Consider the following 23,535-nt stretch of genomic DNA (forward strand, 5'->3'; position numbering starts at 1 on the left):
GTGGAAATTATTCTTTTGATCATCCAAGATGCATATGCTTGCATATGCATGCACACACACCACTGGGAACCAGAGACAGAATGACCACATTCAGAAATGCAGCAGAAAAATATGTGGTTAATTCCAAGAAGAAAAAGTATGGCCAGAAAACCAAAACATTAATTGTCACAAAGGAAGTGGGAAGCATGCTGCCATAAATTTTTTCACAGAACTGTAATAAAACTCCCAAACAAGTAACTGAAATTTAACAGCATCCTTATCGGATTCTGATGCTTGGCATTATTCTCCTTCTCTAGCCTCCTATACAACCTCTTTTTGTGAGGACTTGCCAAATCAGGCCTCCATTGAGGATCCCTGTCTACCATGGAAATTCACTTAATGTTTGAAAAAACTGTCCTACATTTGAGCCCATAGTGTCAGATGACTTAAAATTCCTGTCATGTAAAACTCTTGTTAGTAGCTGTAACATTTGACAATAGGAAGTTGAAGCTCCATGCTAACCTCCATGCTTTTTAACAAGGATAGGGCTGCTGTTGGGGACTGATCCATGCTTTTATCCGAAGATTACTACAGAAGCAAATATGAACCAGTCCATTAATTTATTAGTGTTATTGTTGAGCTGTTCTTATGCGGGTGAATACGTCCTTCACTGTGTGGATGTCCTTTGACATTTCAGATACTACATGGACAGAACTACATCCTGGAGGAAGGATAATAATTTCTACATCCTGGAGGAAGGATATTAATTTCTTTGTATTTTATACTAAGATCTGGTATGGTAAGAGTGTTACCAATCATAGAGATGGTTAACAAACTGTATTTCCTTTTGTTATGACAGAGAAAGAAGAACTTTCTCCAGTTTCTGGGGCTCATTTTGCTACAGCAGCACCTACTTCCATATCCTTTTTCTGTAATATTTGGATAGTACTTTTCCTACGCTCCTCTCCTTTATTTCCTTTCTTGCTTTTTCGGGTATTTGGTCTCATCTTTTTTCCAGGAACAGATCTGAAGAGATGATGGTACCTTAGTGCATGATAGGAAGAGACAGAAAAAGAGGGCGGCCTTAGAATGTTTTATCTGCTAACCAGTCCTAAAACCTAAAGAACATATTCTAAGGGTTAAAAAAGACAGACCATCTTCTTACAGATTTGCTTTATGGTAAGTGCCCATAATTTTTGTTAGCTTGCTAGTAGTATATTGCAGCTTAGAAGAGATGAACTTTAATGTAGTAGTATATAATGGCTTTATTCTGCTACAGACAATACTTATTTTTATTGTAGATGAAAGTGTTTTTTTTTTTTCATTTCTTATTAGCAGCTCATCATCTTTGGATGCATTGACTAAAACTATAAAAGAAAAAATGGTCAGTAGACTTGAAACTTAATTATAGTAGGCACAGGGAAAGGGTTTCATACCACCCAGACAGCTTGAAATAATGTGGATACGCAGTTTTGTTTACTACTGAATGGTTGGCGCTACTGACTGCAAAACTTGCTTACAATTGAAGCCCCCATTGTTTTCACTTGGGTTGAACATGCTAGTCAACATTTAGATTTCATTGTTGCTTTTATTTAATTTAAACCAATGATATGAAATGATATCATAGTTTTCATGTATGAGCCTTCTGTATATTACGCCATATAAGGTATGCTTCCACATCTCTCTCTCTCTCTCTACCTTTGCCACACTTGCCTACATTGTAGGGAATGGAGGATCCTGGCATTCAGTTAGATGTACTTGTGTTGGTTCTACTTTATTCTGCTTTTGTCGACTTTTGTCGATACCGCTCACTAGGTTTCCCCGCATCAAATTGGAGGAAATGTGTCATCTTTAGTGAGTAGCCATATGCTGCCATACATAAGTATATGCACTTAAAACACCTGAGTCTGTTATGATATGCAAGCCTTGCTCACCTGCAAGAGCTGTTTATATATAGTCTGTCTCTCTTTATATGTATATGTATATGTATATGTATATGTGGTTCCCCTTCTAAAACCTGAAATCTCACTTACCCAACTTTCAAAAGACAGAGACAAAAAAAAACGAAACTCAAGAAGACCAACCGCTCGGAACACCGGCATTTCATTACAGGTAACTGACCGCTTGGCCAGCATGTTGACCTTTACCCCTTACTTCCATGTGGGTGTGGGGGGAGCAGCCCCCTCCCCCCACATGGGTGGGTTTTCTTTGCTTTGGTTTTAGTTTGTTTGCCGGGATGGCCAAGCGGGTACTTACCTGTAGTGATATGTCAGTGTTCCGAGCAGTCCGTCTTCTGGAGTTTTGTTTTTTTTTCATCTCAGTCTTTTGAAAGTCAAGTAAATGAGCTTTCGGGTTTTAGAAGTAGACCCCTATATATATATATATATATATATATATATATATATATATATATATATAGAGATATATAGAGATATATATCTATATATATATATATATATATATATATATATATATATATATATATATATATATATATATATATATACACACACACACACACACACACACACACACACACACACACACCCCTGAATGCATACATTGCATACATACATACATAAACTATAAACTCACATGAATATATCACTTTATTGACCAAGTGAACTGAAATGATGCTTGTGTGAATGAGTGACTGAGTAACTGGCAAACACGAAGTGTCATGTTGGCAGGGATGAGAATGTGGGTGTGTCTGTGCAAGGGTTAGTGTAGGGGTTAGTTAAGGGTCTAAATTTAGTGTATGTACAAATGTGTGTATGGGGTAAAGTTAGGGGATAGATTTTGATTATTTGCAAGTGTGTATGAGTTAGTTAGAATAACGGCCAGTAAGGGGATAGTTGTGTGTGTGTGTGTGTGTGTGTGTGTGTGTGTGTGTGTGTGTGTGTGCGTGCGCGCGCGTGCAAGGTGAGTGTCCAAGCTGTCTTGTGTAGTGGTAGTGTTAGACAAAGACTTTATTTTAAGGTAAGGTTTATGGTTAGAGACAGAAATAGAGTTATGGTGAGAATGAATTACTACACTTTACCTGATGTAGTACTCCATATCACTCTGCTAGGGAGATCCATCCTTTTCAGGGTGATTAACCTTTCATTTACCATACTTCTACCCATAGTGATAAAAATGAGACACGAGCACTAACTGGTTATCCTCTGTATCTGGTAAAGATTTATTTTAAATGTATTGACTCCTTCAGCTAGTTATGTATGACAGTTTTGCAGTGCATACAAGCACTGTTGTCCCCACTGGCATTTCCATTCTGTCATTGCCATTTTACAGTCCATTATCTTCACACAGTTTCAGCCAATACTTTATATACCCAGGGCCAGCATTCTGGCCTCCCATTCCCCATCAGGATAGGAGAGCTGGCTATTGGCTAATCTTCCTAAATCTCCTGGTTAACTCCTTGGATGCTGGGACCACTACCCAAAAAGAAAAAAAAACAAGAAAACAGTCATAATCACTGCAGTTTGGGCCGCAAACTCTAAGACTATTCAGCTTTGCGTGATGTGAAACTCTATTTTGGGTAGTAGGAGTTCCCCAAGGGTGATGGGGACTCGCACTGGATGGTATGAACAACAATGGTAAGGGTAAGAGATTAGAATGATGCATAGACAAACAAGAACATCTGCATACAAGGAGAACAGGGAGGCTGTGGAAAATCTGCATGTTATTGTACGCTCTAACCTTTTTGCTGAGAGATATTTGTGAGGCACTGTAGAAAGCAGCAAACTGACAATTGCTGAGGGAATGATGCCATATTGTTTTTCTCCCATTTAAAATATGTCTGGCATTTATGACTCCTTGAGGATGTCCATGTTTCAGTCATGTATGTGCTTCACTTTAATGCATCTCTTCCTGTACCAAGTGATTGTTAGAGCCAAAGGTCATCAGGTTGCAACAGAAATTTAATCACATACTGTCTAACTGCATTCTGAGTCCTGAAGGACTGAGACTCACTCTTCAGCTGTGTGACACAATAATTAAATCATGCTTTGTATAAGATTGAAATACAGTGCTCATGTATGATATCACCTCACTGTGAGAATGACTAACCCATTCCTACTTGTGCAGGTGCTAATATTCGGCATGTGGAGCTTTCACAGCTTACTGGTGGTGTTGTTCACACGAAGCTGTGGGTTGTCGACCAGAAACACATATACATTGGCAGTGCTAATATGGACTGGCGCTCATTAACACAGGTATGTGGGATTCATTATTATGCAGTTTGAAGAAAACAGCAAAAGAAAAAGGAGTGTTCTAGAATTATTTCTGTTAGTTAAGACTCAGTCGATCTAACCTCTCTCTTTTTTTGTATATACATATGTATATTTTTACTATGTCATATTCATGCATTATACATTGCATATGTATATTTTATTTCATTTTAACAACTACTTATTCCAGCATTATATAAATTGTTCAATTATTCCTTCCCTTAAACTTCAGATGTGTTGTTGCCCTATCTCGCCTTCATTCTTACCAGGATGGGTTCAGATCTGACTTAGCCTTTGTATACAAGATCGAGGTCTTCCATTAGCTCATGGCTAAACCCTGTCCCAGCATGCACTAGGCAAGCTCCCCAGATCTCGTTTGCTGCTAAACAAGATCGGGTGCTCGTTCTACTAGCTCTGGCTAAGTATAACATTTATTTTTTCTACTGTAAAAGATTACTGTTTTCAATTGCCATTTGTTAGAAATAGTATTTTTTGTATAGTTTACTTCCATTTGTTGCGGCTGTTAGTTGTTTTCTGTTGTTGGCTGTCGTCTTTCGTTTGGCCTTATTCTTCCATTCTCGGCCTCAACCTTAAAACTTAATTAGCCCATTTAAGTTGGAGTGCTCTTACTCTGGTTGTTTTTTCTATTCAAAGTTCCCCTTATAGACAGTTCATTTAACTTAGAGAACTGCCTCTCTCTTAGTCTGTTTAAGTTAGAGGGCTTTCTCCTTTCCCTTTCCCTATCTCTTTCCATCTCCTGGGCATAGCCCATTTAAGTTCCTCGTTTAATCCGTAAGTTCTTATATCCATTTTAAAAGTAGGAAAATAAATAAATATATATATATATATATATATAATTCAACTTTTCTAGCTGTTTACCTTTTTTCATTACAATGTTTTCCAAGGATACAAAACTGTCAGGTTTCAAAAAGTGTGAAGAATGTGGACAAAAAATGACATTGACTGATAGACAGCTCCTAGACAATAGACTCAAATTATGTGTCTATCTCCAGGAGTTTAGCTCTGCATGTCATTCTTTTAGCCATATAGCTCTCCTGGAGAGGAAAAACAAATTAATATTGAGAGGATTGTTAAAAACCCCTTTTCAGAGGCAATACAAGAATGTCCGGGTTTGCAAAAATCTAACAACTCTCCAACTGCAAAGTGTGATAAATTTGAGAAGAGATCTTCCTTTTCCAGTGCTCCACTGGAGCCATCAAAAAAGGTTGCATAAATCTTAACACTCGATAAAAAGCCTATCGGATCCGAAAAGTCTGCGGTCCTGACACCATCTGTCTCAGTGCCAACAGAATTTGAGATTCGGAGCCTGCCTTCAGTCTTGGAACTGTTCTCCCTGAACCTAAGGTCACCTATTCTACAGCCTTCCAAGTCTCCAGCCCCGTCGATTTGGTCTTCCTGGAGCCTATCCTATGACGACGTGGATTGAGTGGTACAGAGGCTGTTAAGGACACCACTGCTGACTTATCAGATCCAACCCCAAGGGCTTCGAATCCGACCACATCCTCCCCTTTTGCCCAATTCCTCCTGTGATTCAACCTTGGACTTTGGAGCCAGAATGCCCTGAGCTGATTCTAGTAGAACCCTTGGATCTGAGACCTGTATCGGGATCTTTGAATCAGACTGTTGCTCAGATGTCCTTGGCTCCTTCAGAACTCGAGGAGTCTAGGAGCCAATACTCTCCAGTCATGTCTGAGGAGGCGAGTCAGATCAGACAGTTGACTGATCCGACCTTACCTCTCGAGGCATCAGTTCGGGTGAGCTTAGCTCCTACATCGGCCGTGGGCCCATCGGCCTTGATCCCAGGGGTTCTCTCAGCCTCTTCAGATCCAGGGATATCCTTGTATCAGGGATGGGGGCTTTCGAGGGAATGAGGAGAGTACTCTTTCCACAGACAGTTCCGCTGTTATCTACAGATGTTCTTCTGCCAAAAGCATGGTGTCTGCCTCTATATCCTCACTTCCACAGGGACGCAGAGGTCCTAGGTCTCGGGATGCTCCACAGGACACCCCCCACTCTTTTGAAACCTCTCCAGAGTACCCCTCTGAGGAGGTCACTTGGAAAAGGTTATGTAAGCGGAAGCATTTAGACGCTGCAGAGGAGTCCGTTACTTCTGACATGGACCTCAATGAAGCTGAAGAGTCCCCATGGCTGTCTCCTGATGTCTTCTTTGGGGATATCTTAGAAATACTTAAACAGAGAGGTGGCTGGAAGTCCACCAACCTTTTGGCGGAGGAGTCTGTGTACCTGAAGATCTTTAGATCTCCCCTTCCTCCATTTGGGTATCTCCATTTTTCGACGAGCTTATGCATCTAGTTTCTCTGAAGGTGTGGGAGTCTCCAGATTCAGTGGAACCTGTTCCTAGGAGGCCATATAAGTTCATCACATCCTCCTCAGACAAAACCTTTTAACTAATGGAGTCCCAGTAGATGCTATGGCAGTGGCAGCAGCCACCAAGAAGGAATTCTCAGAGACCTCTTCTTCTGTTCATCCACCAAACAAGGTGTCTTGTGCGATGGACAGGTATGGAAAGCACATTTTTTCTTCAGTGACTTTTGCCCTCAGATCACTGAACTACCTAATCCATTTTACTAGATTACAAAGACATCTCCTGAAGGAGTTATGAGATACCCTCCCAGGTTCAGTAGCTGAAGGGGTTTCAGATAAAGTTTCCTCTCAGCTCTGTTCCTTAAATTCAGTTAAGTCCTCCATGAGACTGATTTCTTATGCAGCAGATGGAGCCAATAGAGCAGCGGGTTCAGGAATTTCCCTAAGGAGACATTCTTGGATGGGCTTGTGTGAATTCTCAGAGCGTTTTATATCTTCCTTTGTGAACTCCCCGTTTGATGGCTCATCTCTGTTTGGGCCCAAAGTCAGACACAGTGACCAGGTGTGAGCAAGAAGGAAAGACTCTGCTGTAGGTGTCCGTTTTTTTCTGCCTACCAAGCCATATCCTAAAGGTCAGAAAGGAAGTGGAAAAATGTGGTTTCAAAAATCTCAGAGTGCTTTCCAGGGAGCACGTGGTGAATCTTCCACCAGGAGCAGAGGGAGTAGTAGTAATGGAAGATGCTGACCATGCAGCAGAGGGATTCTGCAGAATCAAGGCATCAGAGAATCTTTCTTTGGCAAGCCCTTCCAGCACTCCTGAAAGGAGGCCCACCTGTCCATCTCTGGGGGCAGTCAGGTGGGCCACTTATCTTTGTACCCTAAAGCCTGGCAACAAATAAAAGACAAATGGGTACAAAGCATCATATCCAGAGGTTACTCCATACCCTTTTCCTTCCCCATCTCAAATATAAAAAAGAGCCCAGACATTCTACCCAGTCAAAGGGAACAGGCAACGTTAGAAATTCAAAAGTTGCTTGACAAAAGAGTCATCCAAACAGTCCCCACAGACCAAATAGGATCTGGAACTTATTCAAGATTCTTTTTAGTTCCAAAGAAAACCAGGGACTGGAGACCACTTCTAGATCTCGACAATCTAAACAAATCAGTAAGAAAGTCCAAGTTCCAGACAGTAACACTGCAGTCAATGCTCCCTTTTCTGGGACAAGACGATTGGATTTGCTCCATAGACCTCCAGGATGCAGACTACCACATAAAAATGGACAGATAATCCAGAAGGAGACACCTGCACTTTCAGCTGGGACCCATTCACTACCAGTTTTCAGCTCTGCCCTTTGGTCTCAGTACAGCCCCCAGAGTGTTCACAAAATATATGGCACTAGTCATGGCTCACTTGAGACGCCTAGGATTTCGGGTGTTTCCATACTTAGATGACTGGCTCCTAACTGCCACCACCGAGCATCTATTAATAAAAGCAAGAGGCACCATCTTGCAGCTCTGCTCTCACCTAGGAATTACAATAAACTATGAAAAATCTGCCTTGCTGCCTTCTCAGCTTGTGTTTATAGGAGCAGAATTGGATCAAACAAGTATGATTGCCAGACTTCCTCAAGAAAGAGTTCAAGTTCTACAACGTTCGATTCTAAATCTGCTCACAAAGAAAAAAAGCATAAGCAAGGATAGTCCTAAAAATCTTGGGGACCATGGCAGCAGCAATAACCTTGATGCCCTTATAACACGACTACACATGAGAATTCTACAGTGGCTACTGTCCACTCAGTTGTCGATGCAGGAATTGCAGAGGTCCCACAAAATAACAGAAGCTTGCAAAAAAGACCTTCGTTGGTGGCTTTACTCCTCTCATGATGCTAGGTCAACCATTTGTACTTCCCCAACCATTGGCCACCGTGACCACGGACACCTCTCAGGGTGGTGGGGCATCATATGGGAAAGACAGTCCAAGACACCTGGCAAGATAATGAGGCCCATTTGCACATCAGTGTCCTAGAGATGACAGCGGTGCTTCTAGCATTGCAAGCATTTCAGGAGACTCTTCTGCTGGGGACTATTTGAATACAGACAGACATGTCAGTTGTATGGTACATAAACAAACAAGGAGGAATAGGATCTTACCCCCTTTGTCAAGAGGCCCTGAGAGTATGGCAGTGGGTGACCTCCTCCCAATGCTTTCTGATAGATTTCCGTGGGATGTGCACTACTAACATGATAGCGGACAGACTCAGTAGAGTAATTCTGATACCTCACAAGTGGTTCCTAAAAGAGGAATTAGCGGAAAAGATTTTCCGCAAATGGGGCCAGCCTTGCTGCAGCCTTTTTACGACATCCATGAATGCCAAATTCAGCAGCTACTATGCCCTTATCCTCCCTCCGGGAGAGTCCCTAAGGGATGCACTTATTCACTATTGGCCCTCTGGTCTCCTCTGTGCCTTTCCTCCCTTTTCATTAATACCCAAAGTTCTTCAGAAAGCCAGTTGCTTGGGAAGGGACTTGATACTCATCGCCCCATACTGGCCTCATCAAATCTGGTTCTCCTTCCTGTGGCCTCTTCTTCGGGATTCTGGGCCCAGTTTCAGACCTTTTGACTTATGCATCAGGAATGCTCCATTCTTCCCTTCAGACCTTGAAATTGACAGCTTGGATGCTCCGATTCCAAGCATAGCCAGGTTTCCTAACCTGTCTTCATCAGTAAACACATCCTAATATGTTCTCATAAGGCTTCAAAAAGAAAGATATATAGAAGCAAATGGAAAAGAATCTCACTATGGACTTCTTGTAACCACATTGATCCTTTTAGTGCCCCCAGTTAATTCCATTCTAGAATTCCTAGCAAAATTATTCATTGAGGGTGCAGCTGCTGCTACCATTAGAGTTCAACTAGCAGCAATATCTAGTTTTCATATAGGTGAATCTGGCCTCAACGTCATGTCTCATATACTATGCAAAGCATTTCTTAAAGGTACTTTATTACTTTGACCACCTTTCAGAGACCCCCCAGCACCATGGGACTTGAATTTCATCCTATCTCATTTAATTTTCCCCCTTTTGAGCCAGCATCATCTTGCAAACTCAAGTTTTTAACATGGAAAACTGTTCTCTTGATAGCAATTACCTCTGCTAGAAGAGTGTCAGAGCTGCAAGCCTTGTCAATAAAGCCCCCATACTTGCTTTTCCATAGAGACAAGGGTCTCTTTATGAACGAACCCTGCCTTTTTGCCAAAAGTATGTTCAGAGTCAAATTTGAACCAGTCTATAGAGCTACCAGTCTTTTACCCAAATTACGGGAATATGGCAGAATACATGTTACATCAACTGTGCATAAACAATTACATTTCTACTTGCACAGGACTGAGAACTTCAGAAAATCTGACCAGCTATTTATATATTTTTCAGATTCAAGGAAAGGTCTCTAAAGTGACACTTTCAAAATGGCTTTCAGATTGCATAACCTTCATCTATAAATATTAAAACAGAGATCTTCCCCATAGAGTTAAAGTCCACTTTGCAAGAACCATTGCAGCCTCTTCCTCCTTTCTGGCTCGACAACCAATTGATACCATTTGTGCTGCGGCAGAGTGGGCAAGACCACATACCTTTATCACTCATTACAAAGTCGATTTGGCCTCCAGGAACAGGGCCTCCATTGGCTCCATGATTCTGAAGATTATTCTCCCTTGAGTGACCCACGAATGATGGTGCTAGGGACACTGTCCCATTCTGGTAAGAATGAAGGAGAGATAGGAGAGCTAGGACAACAACACATAAATAAGTCATGTACTCACCATAACATTCCATGTGTGTTGTCTATCTTCGCCTTCATTCTTGCATCCCACCCTCCTTTCCCCGGAAGACTGAGTTGATGCAATTGAATATCATTATTCTCTGGCCGTCTTTATTCCTCTCTGAATTATTAAACTGCCTTTATTTTTATTACTCTTATTATGACTGCAAACAAGATCTGGGGAGCTTTCCTAGTGCATGCTGGGATAGGGTTTAGCCATGAGCTAGTGGAAGACGTTGAGCTTGTATATAAAGGCCGAGTTGGATCCGAGGATCAGATCTGAACCCATCGTGGTAAGAATGAAGGTGAAGATGCACAACACACATGGAATGTTATGGCGAGTACATATCATCTTTTTTCCTCCTGAACATTATTCTGCATGTATTGTTCCCACAGATTCCATTCATTTCTATGTAAGGTTTGTTTTCCCCTAATTCTTTTATCTCCTTTACAATATTCAGTACTGCAATTACAGTTGGTTCAGATTTTGATTTCCATTTACTAGCAATTGCTTTTTTGTCAGCCAATACAGTTAAACTTAATAAAGCCTTACTATGTAGAGGCTGTCCAGATACTGTGTCCCAGCCACTTGCTCACCAGACATTTCTGACAGAATAGTCTGTAAGGAATTTTTTAAATCTGCCAACTCATTACACTCTCAAAAAACATTTTCCCAGTTACTGCTCGCTCTCTGTCTGCCACGCATGTCCGCTATTTGCTGTCTACATATTTTGAGGGCTGAGATGGCAACATTATGGACGTTAAGACACTTGTTTGGGTATTGTGCATATGTGGGTTACACAAATGAAACTCACCTGAGTTTAGAGTTTCAGATCTACTTATGGTCTAGAATTATTAGTCTAGTAACCTTGTAAGATCCAGTAGATTTAGTTGCTTATTTTAAGTAATGAAATGGCATCATCATAATCATGGAGATTAAGAAACTTGTTAAGTGTGGAAAATTCTACATTAGGATTCCAAACCCTAGCTGTACATCCAGTCCCATTCCCACATCTGCAACAGCTATAGATTTCGTAGGACATGAGACTTAAACTGTAGTGTCACTGGTGCAACAGATAGCACATTCATCTTTGGTGCAGAAGGCTGAGGGTTCTATTTCCACATCAAGAAGATGGATTGCTGACATTCCAGTGCAACATAAGGGGAGTACTGCACTCCTGTGTGTCATCCTTTGGATGATATGTTAAGCCCAGTTCCCATCTGCTTGGGTTGCTGGTAGCTCAGTGGATGCAAAAGATCCCATGGCACCTATCAAAAAGAGTAGGGATCCTTTATTTACATACAAAAAACTTTTTTTACAATATATTTGCATATTTATGAACAAATGTGTAGATATACAAATTTATTTACACATATTTATAACTTCCTTTACAGTCGTATAAAATTTTCATCCCTATTAGACCCCATTTCTTTTTCCATAACCGCCATCTGATTTTTTACTTAATACAGTTACTAAAATCCATTTACCATTAAGCACAAGTTCATTTATTCTTTCATTTTGTATAACCCGTATAGCATAAAATATTTTTTAACTATTCTTTTAACATATTCTTTACTTCTGTTCTCATAATATTCATACTTAATCATATCCATGCTTATTTTATCCACTTATCTTATATCTTTAAAAATATCTTCTTTACATAGTTTCCCCATAACTTTTTAAATTCTTTTACATTTCAGAAAGACATGTTCCATAGATGTTCTTCATCTCGCATTGCTGCAGTCATAACCTGTGGGTAGTCCGCTGTCCTCGGTCGGCCCGAATACCAAAGAGTTAGGCTGGCGTCGGTCATGGGCGCCCGGAGCTGACGTCAGTACGTAGTAGTACTTAAGCGCATGACCGACGCCATATCCTCAGTCTTTCTTGCCGCGTGGTCCGAAGCAGAAGCAGCGTTTGCAAGTGCCGTTCGGTGTTCTGAAATTTTCAGTTTTCGAGTTTCAGACCGAAGACCAAGTTGCGCTAAGTACCCCGTTGGGGAAAATTTTTGTCTTTTCTTGCCTCAGTTAATCCGGATGTCAGAAAGTCAATAATTGTATTTCTTGTGGGAAACAGATACCTCATAGGGACTATCATTCTCTCTGTATTCCTTGCTTGGGGCCTGAACACGACATAGTCGGGTGTCGCTTTTGCGCTAGATTTAATAAGCGCACCATTAAACGCAGATTAGACTGTGCTAGGCTTGTTTTCGGTAAGCAGTGTAACTACAACATGCCGTCGGATCCCCCGACGCCCGCTACCGCAAAAAAGCGAAAAGATAAATCCTTAAGGTCTAAACCGGATGAGTCGTCCGTTGCGGACGCCGCTTCTATGGAATCTACGGTTGAATCTGTGGATCCAGCCGAGGTCTCGGCTGAATCCCAGGGGGAACCTTTAATTTTGCAGGAGTTGGCCTCTCAGGAGTTAGGTCAGGCCGAGGGTGCTTCTCAAGTTTCTGTGGTTCCATCCTTACAAAAGGTTATTAGGCCTTCTACTTCAGTCACTAAAGGCCCTACTAAGGCTAGACCTGGTATTTCTGGTACGGGCCACAGCCCTGGTTCTTCGGGCTCTGTTTCTAAAAAGCATATGTTGAAAATGGCAGAGGATTTGATTACTTTGATCAGGGGTTCTATGCCCCCTCCAGAGAAGAGGCCTAGGGTGGAGACAGATTTAGAGGGAATGGAACATTCCTCAGATTACTCTGAGTCCTCAGCTGAGGATATTCAGGATTTTCCTCCCTATTCTGATTCGGATGCAGAGGATTCCTGTCCTTCTGCTTCACCTCCAGAGGATTTTTCCTTTTCTGAAACCTTGCATTCCATGAGAGAGCATTTCAAGTGGGAAGGTCAGGATTTTTCAGATTCTAGTAAGAGGCTTAGGGAATTTTTGTTTTTGCCACAACATAGACCTTTGGCAATTCCCCCTGTTTTAGATGTTGTTCAGGATGTTTTTTCTGAAGCTTCCCTTAATCCTGATTCTTTACCCCCTGCCCCTGTCAAGCCAGACAGGTATTACAGAGTTCCAGAGGTACATAAATATTTGTATAAGAGCCCTAGAGCTGACCCGGAAACTATTATCCAAGGGCCTAAGGGTGTCAGGGCTTCTGTGGTTAAGAATCCAGTTCCTTTGGATAAAGATTCTAGAGCGTTGGATAGGTGGGGTAAAAAAGTGTACACCTCTTCTACGTTAGCTATGAGGGCTTTAAATTGTCAATTCCATATGCTGAAGTATCAGAACTTTCTGTTAGGTCAATTGAAATCTAAGGTAGATGCTTTATCTGAGGGTATAGAGTGTAAGGAATTGCAGGACTTGGTTCATGCTTCAGATCAGGTTGGTAAACATTCCTGCAGTGTGGCTTGATGCCCTTCAGGCTTCTTCCAGGGTAGCTGCTACTGGTTCAGTTATTCGTAGACATGCCTGGCTTAAAGATCAAAATTTGTCAGAGCATGTTAAAGCTCGGATTTTGGATGCTCCCCTTCAATCTGAAGTTCTTTTTGGTTCCCCTGTGGAGTCAGTTTTGAAAAAGATGGAAGACAAAGCTAAGTCTATGCAGACAGTTAAGGAATTTTGCAAGTGCAGCCCCCTAAGTTTAGCAGGAATTGGCCTGCAAGAGGATGGTCTTACCCTTCTTCAGATTTTCAGTCTAAGGGCAGGTCTAGACGTGGTAGGGGCAGGGCTCACGCTCAGGGTTCTTTCAGGCCTAGGACTTGGAGTTCTCCTGCACAATCTTCTGGTGAGGGCAGGGGTCAGCCTTTTCGTAAACAGACCCAATGACCTGTATCTTCAGCTGCCAGATCCTTCCTTTCTGGCAGCTCCTCTAGGAGGAAAGTTGCCACTTTTCAAGCAAAATTGGCATTTGGTCACCCAGGACAAATGGGTGTTGGACATAATAAATCAAGGCTACAAGTTTTATTTTCACACTTTTCCCCCTTTCAAAGGCATGCCAGATGTACCTCCTCGGCAAAGGTTGGAGGCTCAGGAACAAATTTCTTTGCTTTTACAGATGGGGCAATCTAGGTGGTACCTCCGTCAGAAGAAGGCCTAGAGTTTTATTCTCGTCTATTCCTAGTGCCAAAGAAAGGAAACACTTGGAGGCCAATTCTGGATTTGTCCATTCTCAGTACATACCTAGACATTCCAAAGTTCAAGATGTTAACATTACAGCAACTTCTGCCTCTGCTAGGCAAAGATCACTGGATGGTAACTCTGGATCTCGGAGGCCTATTGTCACATTCCTATCAGGCCCAGCTGCAGGAGATTCCTGCGTTTTCGGGCTGGCACTTCTCATTATCAGTTCTCTGCATTGCCCTTTGGTTTATCTACTGCGCCCAGGGTGTTCACAAAGGTTCTGGCTCCTGTAATAGCTTTCTTAAGACTGAGGGGAATACAAATTTATCCTTATCTGGACGATTGCCTGGTTCTTGCTCAGGACAAAGACAAGTTACTTCAACAACTACAGTATGTAATGGCAGTTTTAAGGTGCCTAGGGTATTCTGTGAACGAAACAAAGTCCAGTCTAGTACCCTCTCAGGACATGTGCTTTCTGGGTGTGAGACTGAATACAGCCTCTCAGATGGCTTTTCTGACCCCGGACAAACAAAGAACTCTTCATCTATACTTCCAGCAATTATCAGTACTGTCCAGGCTGACTGCAAGGACAGTCCTTCAAGCCTTGGGGTTCATGGCATCTTGCATTCTGGTACTTCCCAATGCCAAGCTGCATATGGAAGCTACAATGGTATCTCAAAAGTGTATGGACTCAACACTGCCACGATTTGGACACTGTCATTCCAATAATACCTTGCATCCAGAAGGAATTCTTGTGGTGGGCACAGGAATGTCACCTAAACAAGGGACTCTCTGTGACCCGACCAGAGGCGAGTCAGATCTTAACGACGGATGCCTCAGACCTGGCTTGGGGAGCACACTTCAATGGGAAATGGATTCAAGACACGTGGCCTCCCAAACTACAGCATTTGCATATCAACATGAAGGAGATGTTAGCAGTCCAGTTTGCCCTGATGGCTTTCAAGGCCCTACTTCAACCAGGACAGGTGTTGATACAAACAGACAACACTACAGTCATGTGGTACATCAACAAGCAGGGGGGGACCCATTCTTACCCTCTTTGCAGACAAGCTATGATATTGTGGGAGACTGCTCTGGGTTTGCACATCACTCTTCAAGCACGGTTTCTGCCAGGAGCACAGAACTCCCTAGCAGATGTATTGAGCAGACAAATTGTGGATCCCCACGAGTGGAAATTGGATCCTCAGATATTTCAACAGTTGACAGTGGCTTGGGGAACTCCAGACATAGATCTGTTCGCTTCTCCTCTAAATTTCCAACTACCAAAATTTTGCACAAAGATGTTTCACCCAAAAGCTTGGAAAGTGGATGCTCTATCTTTCAGTTGGAACAACCTTCACGTCTATGCTTTTCCTCCTCTGCCTCTCCTTACCAAGGTTCTCTTAAAGTTCAGGCGGGACAAGCCTTGCATGATTTTAATAGCACCAGATTGGCCACGACAGCACTGGTATCCTCTGCTGAGGAGTTTAATTCAGGAGCCCCCTTGGCCTTTGCCACAGCTTCCTCACTTGTTGTCCCAGTCAAGCAGTCATTTGCTCAATGTCAGGGTGCAGTCCCTGCATCTAACGGCCTGGCGTATTCTGTTTTAGAGCCTGTGGGTTCTCAGCTTCCTCAACAGGTTTTGGATGTCATTTTGGAAGCTAGGCGGCCCAGCACTAGAAAAGTTTATGCTGATAAATGGAAGAGATTTTTTCTTTGGAGCACGACAAAGGACTGTGTCTCGGTACCTAATTTGAGTTTTACACTGCAGTACCTTACTGAGTTACTAGACAAGGGTTTGTCATTTTCCTCTGTGAAGGTTCATGCTGCAGCTATTTCTGCTCACTATGATTGTGACCCTCCTTTATTTTCTCACCCTTTGTTTAAGCAATTTCTTAGAGGGGCAAAAAATATAAGACCCCCACGTAGAGCTCCTACTCCTTCCTGGGATCTCAATTTTGTGTTGGAGAAGCTTACTTTGCCTCCTTTTGAACCTGCAGCTACGTCTGAATTGAAGTTTTTGTCTTGGAAGACTGCCTTTTTGTGGCCATTACTTCTGCTAGAAGGGTATCTGAATTGCAGGCTCTCATGGCAGTTGAACCCTTTCTGATATTCCATAAGGATAGAGTTTCTTTGCGTACTAACCCTTCTTTCATGCCAAAAGTGATTTCTAATGTGGCCTTGAACCAGTCTATCCATTTGCCTACCTTTTATGCTGATCCCCAAAATAAGGGGGAAAAAATCTTGCATTCTTTGGATATACACAGGCAGTTGCGTTATTATTTGAGCAGAACTAAGGAGTTCAGACAGACTCAACAGTTATTTGTTTCTTTTGCTTTGGGTTCACAAGGGAAAGCTGTTTCAAAGCAGACTATTTCAAAGTGGATTGGTAATTGTATTGCTTTTTGTTATTCTCATCATGGGAAGGATGTTCCTGCTGGGATTAGACCTCATTCCACTAGGGCTACTGCCACTTCTACTGCTTTTTTGAGGGGTGTAGCTACTAAGGATATTTTGGAAGCAGCTACTTGGAATTCAGTTCATACTTTTACTAAACATTACCATCTCCCTCTTTTTTCCAAGTCCAGGGCTGGGTTTGCCACTGCAGTCTTACAGGGCATGTTAGCAGCCCCTAATGCTTTTTAGTTTACCAGCCTCCCTTTTCCTTTGCTTTGGGATTCTACCCACAGGTTATGACTGCAGCAATGTGAAACGAAGAACATAGTACAGTTTTGTACCTACCATAAATGTAGATGTTCGAGGATCCACATTGCTGCAGTCCTATTTTCCCTCCCTCCTTCCCCTCTTTGGTTTGGGGGGGTTGTTGTTGTTTGTTGTTGTTGTTCCTTGGGGATAATTATTATTTTCTCCTTTTGTGGCTCTGGCCTTTTCTTTTTAAGGCCTTCTGACATCTGGGGCAAGAAAGACTGAGGATATGGCGTTGGTCATGCGCTTAAGTACTACTACGTACTGACGTCAGCTCCGGGCGCCCATGACCGACGCCAGCCTAACTCTTTGGTATTCGGGCCGACCGAGGACAGCGGACTACCCACAGGTTATGACTGCAGCAATGTGGATCCTCGAACATCTACATTTATGGTAGGTACAAAACTGTACTTTTCTTCTTCTTAATAATGTAAACATATTCTATCACTTTACTTTTTATATGGCATATTTCCTTTTACTAGCAATTTATCTATTACCAGTCACCACAAAAAAATCTTGATATGCTACTTTCTGATTATACCATTTGCGTTTTATATTTATAGCCTTATTTCTTTTTCAGCTATTGGATTTTCCCATAGTTTTACATAGTAATGTTTTATCATTACATTCTTATACCATACTTTTCTATATTCTTTTTTATCTTTTTCTATATCAATTTGTATTTTCCACAAAAAAAAATATTGGTAACATTGTATTTCTTCATTTTCACACTCTTTTCTCTCTCACTCTTTTTTACTATACCCCCAAATTTATCATACTTATATTTATACAATTCTACTACTAATCTGGCATCTTTTTCATTTATCCACTTCAACAATTTGTGCAAATTTAGTGAAGCAGCATATACCACTTGGTTAATTAACCCTAAACCTTGTTCCTCTTTATTTACATGCAAAACTTCTCTTTTTACTGGGTTTAATCTAGAACCCCCATATAAATGGAAAAAGAATCTTGAAACGATCCCTTTTCAAATACTATTGGCAATGCAAATACACCTGCTAAGTATGCTGTTTTCCTATCAGTTTCTCTGTTTGTAATCTTTCTTCATTTGTTAAAAATGTTGTGTTTTCTAATATAATTATATCTACATCACACATATTATACCACTCCAAAATTCCTATTCTTCTTACTATATTTTTAGTGCTATTCACATTTACAGAAAGCACACTATTTTTTTTTTCATTTTCCTTTACTTAGACTCATGGTTTCATTCATTTATAGCTAATTATTTCACTAGCTTTCTTAATAGCCCATTCTAAGCCTAGTAAGTTTCTCTCCCATAAGTGAGAATCAAACACTGTAACTTGTGTCTGTGAGTCAAACACCTTAACCATTGCACCAACCCCCAGTCATTAGTTATGCATATTCTTTTTTATCCATTTCCTTTTTTTTTTCCTTTGCACTTCCCGCTTTAAAATTTATGATGTGAGAGTGTTCAATCTCGCCGTTTGTTCTTACACCTGGGTTCGGAGCCGATCCTCGGCTCCAGGCCGGCCGCTTGGCAAAGCTCTGCATCGAGAAGAAGCTTGAGACCAACCTAACTCCCACAATCCCCCTCTGCCTTTACCTCAGATCTAGTTTGCCGCTGCAACGTTCGCATCATTTTTGATGAGCTCGGACCACCTCAAAGCTAAGATTATTTATTTCTTATATTTTTGGATAAAAAACTTCTCTTTTTCTCTTTAAAGTTGACTGTGTGTGTGTTGAGTAGTGTATCGAGGGTTTCTCTGTTTCGTATATAGTATTTATATACTTTCTTAGAGTTAATTCCCTCGGGGCCTACCCCACCCTTTAACTTTATCTACAGGATTGACTATAGGATTTGACTTACCTTACAGGATTTGACATATTTTACTGGATTTGACATTTTGTACTGGCTATTTCACTTGTACCTGGATTTGACTTTTATATCATGTCTGAAAAAGCTAAATCAGGCTTCAAACGGTGCCAATGTGGACAGAAAATGTCTGTCACAGATAATCATAGTTCCTGCGTCTACTGTCTTGGCCCTCTCCATCTACAGGAAGACTGTTCCATATGCCATTCTTTCAGTGGAAGGGTCATGACAGATAGGCGCAGGAAACTTATGGATAGGGGCCTTTTGAAGCCTGCTTTCCAAGAGGCTCTGGATGCATCAGACCAGGCATCTAAATCTTCGAAGGAATCGAAGACGTCGGAGCCCATGTCATCAGCTCCGAGCTCTTCATTTAAAGTTCGATCACCGGTTCCACAGGCTTCGGGGCCGAGTGTTGAACTTTTGTCAGTTACCAAGCCTCGAGTCTTGGAACCGGTGACGGACCTTCCTCCTCCTGTACTTTTGAGGTCGGCTCCGTCTTCGAATCCTTCAACGTGTTCTTCCAGGCCCCTCTCCGACACTGATGTAGACCGCGTGGTGCAGAAATTGATGGAGAATACGGCCTTGTCCAAACTCATCTCTGTCTCCTCTCAGTTGGTGTCGAGACTCGAAGGCCTTCCCTTATCTCCACCTGTTCCTCCTCAGAGGCCTATCCAGTCTTCGGAGCCGGGAGAGGCTGATCTGTTGATTGTGGAGCCCTCGGTGCCGGAACCGTCTTTTTCTCAGTCGGCACCGTTCACCTCGACTCCGTCTGATCCAGTACCAGAGTCTCGGAGCCGAAGATCCATCCTTGGATCCGGGACTGAGAGTCGGACCGATGTTTCGGTTCCGACTCTCCCTCTCGGGGCCTCGGCTCAGATCGACTCTGCTCTGTCCTCGGGGTCGATGCCATCGGTGCCTGTCTCGGGGATTCCTCCGATTTCTTCGGAACCTGGGGATACCTCGACTCGGGACCCGGGGGCCTTCGATCTCATGAGGAAGGTGTTGTCTACTCGGACAACTACTTCAGCAGAAACGGCTTCTCCTTCCCATAAAGGTCCGTTATCCTCCTCTGCACCCACGGCTACATCTAAGCGTCGAGCACCAGTGTCTCAGCCACCCCTAGAGGGTGCCCCCTCTTCCTCGGAGGCTTCATCGGATGCCCCCCCCCCCGAGGAAGTTCCGAGGAAAAGATTGTGTAAGAGGAGACACTTGGATTCTCCACAGGAATCCTTGACATCGGACACTGACTTGGATGAGTCAGAAGGGTCCCCAAAATCACCATCAGAGGATGTCTCCTTTTCTGACATCCTGGAGATCCTAAAACAGAGAGGTGATTGGCAATCCCTACCCCCTTCTGAGGATGAGTCCGTCTTGCTGAAGGCATTCGGTGCTCGCCCTTCCTCCTCCTGGGTCACTCCACCCTTCGATGAATTGATGGAATTGATTGCTCGGAGGGCGTGGGAGACACTTGACACAGTGGAGCCAGTCCCTAGAAAGCCTAATAAATATATTACAGCCCCCCAAGACCAGGCTTATCTAACAAAGGGAGTTGGATGCTATGGTGGTGGCAGCGGCCACGAAAAAGGAGATGTCTGAATCTTCCTCATCTGTCCATCCGCCTAACAGAGATTATAGGACTATGGACAGGTATGGGAAGCGCATTTTTAGTTCAGCGGCTTTTTCCATGCGATCCCTGAACTATTTGACCCATTTCACACGGTTACAGAGGGATCTAATCAAAGAGTTGGGAGATACCCTCCAGGGTATTACAGATGCTGCTGTCTCGGAGAAAGTTACAGCACATCTCAATACCCTTAGATCTATTACAAACTCGTCCATGAGGCTGATCTCATACGCAGCCGAAGGGTCGAGTAGGGCAGCGGCTTCAGCGATTGCTCTTCGTAGACAATCCTGGATGCGCTTATGTTCCTTTGCGGAAGCCTTCAAGTCTTCCTTTACTAACGCCCCATTTGATGGTGCCACTCTCTTTGGCCCAAAAGTAAAGGAGACCCTTACCCAGTGTGAGCAAGAGGGAAAGACTCTGTCTGCTGTCGGAGTCCGTTTTTCCACCCCATCCAGACCGTACCCCAAAGGGCAACGTGGTGGAAAAATGTTGTTTCGAAAACCCCAAGGCTCTTTCCCAGGCACACAGGGTGATGCCCCCTCGAGGCAGAGGAGGGGGCAGAGGTGGAAGGACGTCGCCCTGGCGGCAGAGGGGGTCCACAAAACCAAGGTGACAGGGATACACTCCCCGGAAAACCTTTTCAGCACTCCTGAAAGGAGGCCCGACTGTCCTGCTCTGGAGGCAGTCGGGGGTCGCTTAGCTTTATACCCTCAGGCCTGGCAAAGTCTTACATCAGACAATTGGGTAAAAAGCATTGTTACCAGAGGATACAGAATTCCCTTCCTATTGCCCCCAATTCCGCAGAAGAGACTCCCAGATGTTCCGCCCCATCTGCGAGGCCCTGCAGCTATAGAAATTTCAAAGCTGCTAGAAAAAAGTCATCCAGCCAGTCCCAGCGGACCAAAGAGGATTCGGAACTTACTCAAGGTTCTTTTTAGTTCCAAAAAAGACAGGGGACTGGAGGCCAATTCTGGACCTAAGCAAACTCAATACTTTCATCAAGAAAGAAAAGTCCCGGATGGTCACGCTTCAATCGATCCTTCCATTCTTGCAGAAGGACGACTGGATGTGCTCAATAGATCTAAAGGATGCATACTACCACATCAAAATGGCCAGGGCATCCAGGGATCATTTGCGCTTCTGGCTGGGAGCCACTTTCAATTTCGAGCCCTGCCCTTTGGTCTGACCTCAGCCCCCAGGGTTTTCACCAAATGTATGGCAATGGTAGCGTCTCACTTGAGACGCCTGGGATTCTGGGTGTTTCCGTATCTGGACGACTGGCTCCTTTCTGCCACCACCGAGCGTCGACTGATTCAGGCCAGGGATTACACACTACAACTCTGTGTTCATCTCGGAATTTCCATAAATTTCGAAAAATCTTTACTACAGCCATCACAGCATATCTCATTCATAGGAGCAGAATTGGATACGCATTGCTTAATCCTAAGGCTTCCTCCAGAAAGGATAGCCTCACTTCAAAACCATATATCTCTTCTCCTATTATCCAAAAAATCCCCAGCAAAGCTGGTTCTGAAGCTTTTGGGTCTCATGGCAGCTTCTCTCATTGCGATACCCTTGGGAAGACTGCACATGAGAGTTCTTCAATGGCTACTATTTGCACAATGGTCATTCCAGCAGTTACCTCTAACGCACGAAATTCACATCACGAACATATGCAAATCGCACCTAGCTTGGTGGCTTCAGACTTGCAATCTTTCCAGCGGAAGACCATTTGTGCTACCTACGCCGACAGCTACGGCGACCACGGATGCTTCCCTGATAGGGTGGGGGGGCATCTTTCAGGGACGGACAGTCCAAGGCCAATGGTCCAATTTGGAGTACAATCTGCACATCAATGTTCTAGAGTTGAGGGCAGTGTTTCTAGCGTTGTAACACTTTTCTCCCCTTCTTCCTCTAGGGACCATTGCAGTTCAGACGGACAACATGTCCGTAGTCTGGTACATAAACAAACAAGGGGGAACCAAGTCCTATCAACTATGCAGGGAGGCCATGAGAATTTGGCAATGGGCGGAGTCCACGGGTCGCTTTCTGATAGCAACGCACATTCCAGGGTTATCCAACGTCATAGCGGACAGGTTGAGCAGAGCCATCCTGTTACCTCACGAGTGGTCCCTCAAACAATCAATTGCGAAGGAAATTTTTCGCAAGTGGGGCCAGCCTTCCTGCGATCTGTTTGCGTCTCCAACGAACGCCAAATGCAGGAGCTATTTTGCCCTATTACCCCCTCCAGGGGAAGTCCCCAGGGATGCTCTGGTTCACGTTTGGCCCCCGGGTCTCCTGTACGCTTTTCCTCCTGTTCCCCTGATTGCAAAATTTCTACAGAAAGCCAACAACCTGCAAAGGACAATTATCCTCATTGCCCCATTCTGGCCTCGTCAAATCTGGTTCCCCTTCCTTATGGCGCACCGAATTCGGGAACCCTGGATCCTGGACCCGGAGCCGGATCTGCTGACCCACTCGTCAGGGGCTCCCCACCCATCGCTATCCTCCCTCAGACTAGCAGCTTGGCTGCTCCGCTTCTCTTCATAGCCAGGTCTGAATTTCTTTCCCCTGCAGTTCAAAATATCCTGGTAGCTTCTCACAAAGCTTCCACTACAAAGATTTACACTAGTAAATGGAAACGCTTTGGGCACTGGGCAACTACACAACAATTGGACCCCGTAACAGCTCCTCTAAATAAGGTCTTGGAGTTTTTAACTGAACTGTTCCACCAAGGAGCTTCTCCTGCCACTTTGAGAGTGCAGTTGGCTGCCATTTCAAATTTTCATGTGGGAGAAAGTGGGGCTGCTATTATGGCTCACAGACTTTGCAAGGCCTTTTTAAAAGGATCTTTCCATATTAGACCACCAGTTAGAAGTCCTACATCACCTTGGAACTTGAACCTTCTTT

At 43.3% G+C, this 23,535-nt stretch overlaps 1 protein-coding gene across 3 annotated transcripts in view; it reads left to right on the plus strand.

Moving 5' to 3' along the window:
- LOC122805478 (5'-3' exonuclease PLD3-like) overlaps positions 1-23,535 on the plus strand; it is a 697,284-nt gene that overhangs the window by 524,900 nt on the left and 148,849 nt on the right. For all 3 annotated transcript variants that reach the window (XM_044075664.1, XM_044075665.1, XM_044075666.1), the window contains one exon: positions 4,066-4,193. In XM_044075664.1, coding sequence (XP_043931599.1) covers positions 4,066-4,193 — 128 coding nt within the window. The remainder of the gene's footprint in view (positions 1-4,065; positions 4,194-23,535) is intronic.

The sequence above is a fragment of the Protopterus annectens genome, chromosome 6.part1 (assembly GCF_019279795.1).
Source record: "Protopterus annectens isolate FY-2018-M chromosome 6.part1, PAN1.0, whole genome shotgun sequence".
NCBI classification, from domain to species: Eukaryota; Metazoa; Chordata; order Ceratodontiformes; family Protopteridae; genus Protopterus; species Protopterus annectens.